This window comes from Ursus maritimus, unplaced genomic scaffold, assembly GCF_017311325.1.
Source record: "Ursus maritimus isolate PB19 unplaced genomic scaffold, ASM1731132v1 scaffold_30, whole genome shotgun sequence".
Lineage (NCBI taxonomy): Eukaryota > Metazoa > Chordata > Mammalia > Carnivora > Ursidae > Ursus > Ursus maritimus.
The window spans coordinates 7,310,189-7,314,920 of NW_024425564.1; the positions used below are offsets into that span (position 1 = coordinate 7,310,189).

The 4,732-nt window shown below is 44.9% G+C and overlaps 1 protein-coding gene across 1 annotated transcript; it reads left to right on the forward strand.

The window, feature by feature from the left end:
* The first annotated feature begins 3,202 nt into the window (after positions 1-3,202).
* Positions 3,203-4,156, forward strand: LOC103681941 (olfactory receptor 10C1). The gene has a single exon (XM_008711503.1). The coding sequence runs from the start codon at positions 3,203-3,205 to the stop codon at positions 4,139-4,141; it is 939 nt and encodes a 312-aa protein (XP_008709725.1). The 3' UTR covers positions 4,142-4,156.
* Positions 4,157-4,732: the final 576 nt, after the last annotated feature.

Below are 4,732 nucleotides of genomic sequence, written 5' to 3' on the forward strand. Positions count from 1 at the left end.
ATCTCCCTGCTATTCCTTATGTTCCACAAATGAGTGAAACCATATGATCATTGTCTTTCCCTGCTTGACTTATTTCACTTAGCATAATCTCCTCCAGTGTCGTCCATGTTGCTGCAAATGTTGGGTAATCATCCTTTCTGATGGCTGAGTAATATTCCATTGTATATATGGACCACATCTTCTTTATCCATTCGTCTGTTGAAGGGCATCTCGGCTCCTTCCACAATTTAGCTATTGTGGACAAGGCTGCTATGAACATTGGGGTGCATATGGCTTTTCTTTTCACTACGTTGTGTCTTTGGGGTAAATACCCAGTACTGCAATTGCGGGGTCATGGTGTAGCTCTATTTTTAACTTTTTGAGGGACCTCCACACTGTTTTCCAAAGTGGCTGTACCAGCTTGCATTCCCACCAACAGTGCAGGAGGGATCGCCTTTCTCCACATCCTCTCCAACATTTGTTGTTTCTTGCCTTGTCAATTTTTGCCATTCTAACTGGCGTAAGGTGGTATCTCAATGTGGTTTTGATTTGAATTTCCCTGATGGCTAATGATTTTGAACATTTTTTCCTGTCTGTTAGCCATTTGTATGTCTTCATTGGAAAAGTGTCTGTTCATATCTTCTGCCCATTTTTTGATTTGATTATTTGTTTCTTGTGTATTGAGTTTGAGAAGTTCTTTGTAGATCTTGGATACCAGTCTTTTATCTGTAGTGTCATTTGCAAATATCTTCTCCCATTATGAGGGATGCCTCTTAGTTTTTTTGACTGTTTCCTTGGCTGTGCAGAAACTTTTTATCTTGATGAAGTCCCACAAGTTCATTTTTTCTTTTGTTTCCCTTGCCTTTGGAGACTTGTCATGAAAGAAGTTGCTGTGGCTGATGTCAAAGAGGTTACAGCGTATCTCTCCTCTATGATTTTGATGGATTCCTGTAATGCTGCCAATGTTCATAACAGCATTGTTCACAATAGCTAAATTGTGGAAGAAGCCTAGATGCCCTTCAACAGACAAATGGATAAAGAAGATGTGGTCCATATACACAATGGAATATTACTCAGCCATCAGAAAGAAGGATTTCCCAACATTTGCAGCAACAGGGATGGGACTGGAGGAGATAATGCTAAGTGAAATAAGTCAAGCAGAGAAAGATAATGATCATATGGTTTCACTCATTTGTGGAACATAAGGAATAGCAGGGAGATTGGTAGGAGAAGGAAGGGAAGAATGAAGGGGGGTAAACAGAAGGGGGAATGAACCACGAGAGAACACCGGGAAACAAACTGAGGGCTTCAGAGGGGAGGGGGGTGAAGGATTGGGCTGGGCTGGTGATGGGTATTAAGGAGGGCATGTAATGCATGGAGCACTGGGTGTTATATGCAAATAATGAATCATGGAACATTGCATCAAAAAACTAATGATGTACTGTATGGTGACTAACATAACATAATAAAAAATTAAAAAAAAAACTAATGATGTGATATGTTGGCTAACTGAACATAATAAAAAATATCTTTATTTTCATTTATATTCTTAGTGTATTGTATAATGACTGAAATATATAAGAGTCTGTAAAATATCAAGTAAATTGTTAGCGAATTATATCAATAGCAATGAGATGGATAAAATGGCACTATTTTCAGAATTGTATCAGGACATCTATAGTAATGGAAAGAAGAAAAATCATGAAGAATGAGAAATAAATAAAGACGATTGAACCAGAGATACAATGGGGGAGGTGAGGAACACGGGCTCTGGACATTCTAAAATGTGCTTGATAGGTCACACTATACTTGTTGAAATCTAAGAGACAGACTCCAAAACAACAAATTAATTGTTTATGTGAAGAGCTCTCCCCACTGGAAAGTCACAAGTGCTTGGAGACACAGGTCCTCAGAGACCCTTAAAAGACACCAAATCTGAGAGTGCCTTCCTCACGAGGGATCCACAAGGTAAAGACAGGGGAACATAAGCAAGTCACCAAATACCATCTGTGTTTAGCACGGGCTATTTCTCCAAATAGAAAGACATCATTCAGATAATAACTCCTAGAAACCAGTAAAGTTGAATGAAGCAAGGACTCCCCATCTGCAGAACATTAGCGTGTGAGCTTGCATTTTAGCACACAATCTAGAACATGGTGATGTTTTTACACAGAATTTGGATTTTCACATCTATTGAACTGCAACTCTGCTTTTTACATTTTTAGGTTAAATGTGATTTCACATTCACTGTTACTTGTAATGAGGTTTACATTGTATAATAATGATTTATTTGTAGCCTTAGATGAACCCAGAATGTGAGATTGGGTTATGTATTTATCTGTGCTTTTATTTAGAGATGTAATGCATTCGTGTGTGGATTGGTGGAGTTCATGTGTGTGGATTGGGTATTTGCATATGTGCTGTGGTGTAGGGGGATGCATTTGAAGGGCTGTAAAATGTGGCAATAAGCAACCAAGAAAGACCCTTCATCTCCCTCCTGAGCATTTTTTAAAACTAGGGAGACCCTCACTCTTTCAGATAACTGTTCATCTGCCTCCGGGAGCTCAAAAGAGATGATCTTTCAAATTTCCATCCTCCTCCTTGCAAACCATGAAATTTGTCTAACAGCAAAATGATAAAGGAAAAAAAAAGGAGAGGGATCAGATGGGGCTGGAAACTGAAGAACAAGCTGGAAAAAAATGTTTAAAAGTGGTGAAAATTGGGTCAGAGAGGATACATGCTGAGAGAAAAGGAATGAGAAGCCACTGAATGAAGCAAAGAAAAAGACAGAAGGACCCAAGAGGGAGAAAAACACAAGGGAAAAATCCCCTTGACTTGGAACAGATGTTTCCTGCCCTGAACGTAGAAGGAATTCTGACTTTGAGAAGAAAAACGCCTGCCAGCAGGGCTCTGTGGATGAGGAGGGAAGATGAGGCTGGAATGACTCATGTCTTGGCCCAGGGGAAACTGAGGAGAGAACTGAGTGTGTTCCACGGATGGTAGGCATCTGAGATCAGGGGAAGAAGCTGGGCTCTCAGAGCTCAGTCCTCACCTGGTTCCAAAGAAAGCAGGGCTGACAGGGATCAAGGTTGTGCTGCCCCAAAGGCCGGGAGACCCTGAAAGAAAGGGCATTCCAGTGTCTTCTTGACCAGATGCAGCCAGGGGTTCCCTCTGCCCACGTCACAATTCCATAATTGCCATTTCTCTGTCCTTTAGCAGAAGGATGAGCACGAACGCCTCCATGGTGGCTGAGTTCATCCTTGTTGGCTTCTCCCACCTGGCCAGCCTCCAGGGCTTGCTCTTCTCTGTCTTCCTCACCATCTACCTGCTCACCGTGGCAGGCAACCTACTCATAGTGGTGTTGGTCTCCACGGATACTGCTCTCCAGACCCCCATGTACTTCTTCCTTCGAATGCTCTCAGTCCTGGAGATCGGCTACACGTCTGTCACCGTGCCCCTGCTGCTTCACCACCTGCTCACAGGCCGGCGCCGCATCCCTCGTTCTGGCTGTGCTCTCCAGATGTTCTTCTTCCTTTTCTTCGGTGCCACAGAGTGTTGCCTCCTGGCAGCCATGGCCTATGACCGTTATGCAGCCATCTGCAAACCCCTTCGTTACCCACTTCTGCTGAGTCACCGGGTGTGCCTACAGCTAGCAGGAGTGGCGTGGGCCTGTGGAGCAATGGTGGGCCTGGGCCACACCTCCTTCATGTTCTCCTTGCCCTTCTGTGGCCCCAATGCCATCCCACACTTCTTCTGTGAGATCCAGCCCATCCTGCAGCTGGTGTGTGGTGACACCTCACTCAATGAGCTGCAGATTATCCTGGCTGCTGCCCTCATCATCCTCTGCCCCTTCGGCCTCATCCTGGGTTCCTATGGGCACATCCTGGCCACAATCTTCCGGATGCCATCTACTGCTGGCCGCAGCAAGGCCTTCTCCACCTGCTCCTCCCACCTGGTTGTGGTCTCCCTCTTCTATGGCACTGCCATCTTCATCTACATCCGCCCTAAGGCCAGCTATGATCCAGCCACGGACCCTCTGCTGTCCCTCTTCTATGCTGTGGTCACCCCCATCCTTAATCCCATCATCTACAGTCTGCGGAACACTGATGTCAAGGCTGCCCTAAGGAGAACCCTCGAGAAAATGAGGCATGCAGACACTTGACGAGGGAGTGACAATGGTGACTGTCTCTCCCACTCAGCGTCCCCATCACCAAGGATCAAAGGAAAGACGGCATGGTCCACACCTGAGGGGGCCAGCCTGTGAAGAAGACAGAGTTACCTCGGAAAATGGAGCCAAAGCATTCATCAGACCCCCAGGACACAATGCACATGCAATTTTGCCTTCTGTTGTAAGAACAGAAAACCCAGGATGGATTTCCTACACAAGCACAGCAAGTTGACGATTCAAGGACACATTATAAGATGTTGTCTCCACCAGACCATGAAGATAATGAAACTTTCAGGCACAGCACAGATTATTTCTTCTTTTAAGGATTTATTTATTTATTTGAGACACAGAGAGAGAAAGAACAAGCAGGGGGAGGAGCAGAGGGAGAAGGACAAGCAGACTCCATGCTGAGTGCAGAGCCCGCCACAGAACTGGATCCCATGACCCTGAGATCATGACCTGAGCCGAAATCAAGAGTCAGATGCTTAACCAACTGAGCCACCCAGGCCCCCATGGTACTGATTCTTAAAGGAACTTGCCATTTCTGTGCCCTAGGTCAGACATTTGTTTTCCTTTCGTGGCACT

Bases quoted from the DNA above. Each gene is read 5' to 3' on its own strand.
- LOC103681941 (XM_008711503.1), top strand. From the start codon at position 3,203: ATGAGCACGAACGCCTCCATGGTGGCTGAGTTCATCCTTGTTGGCTTC.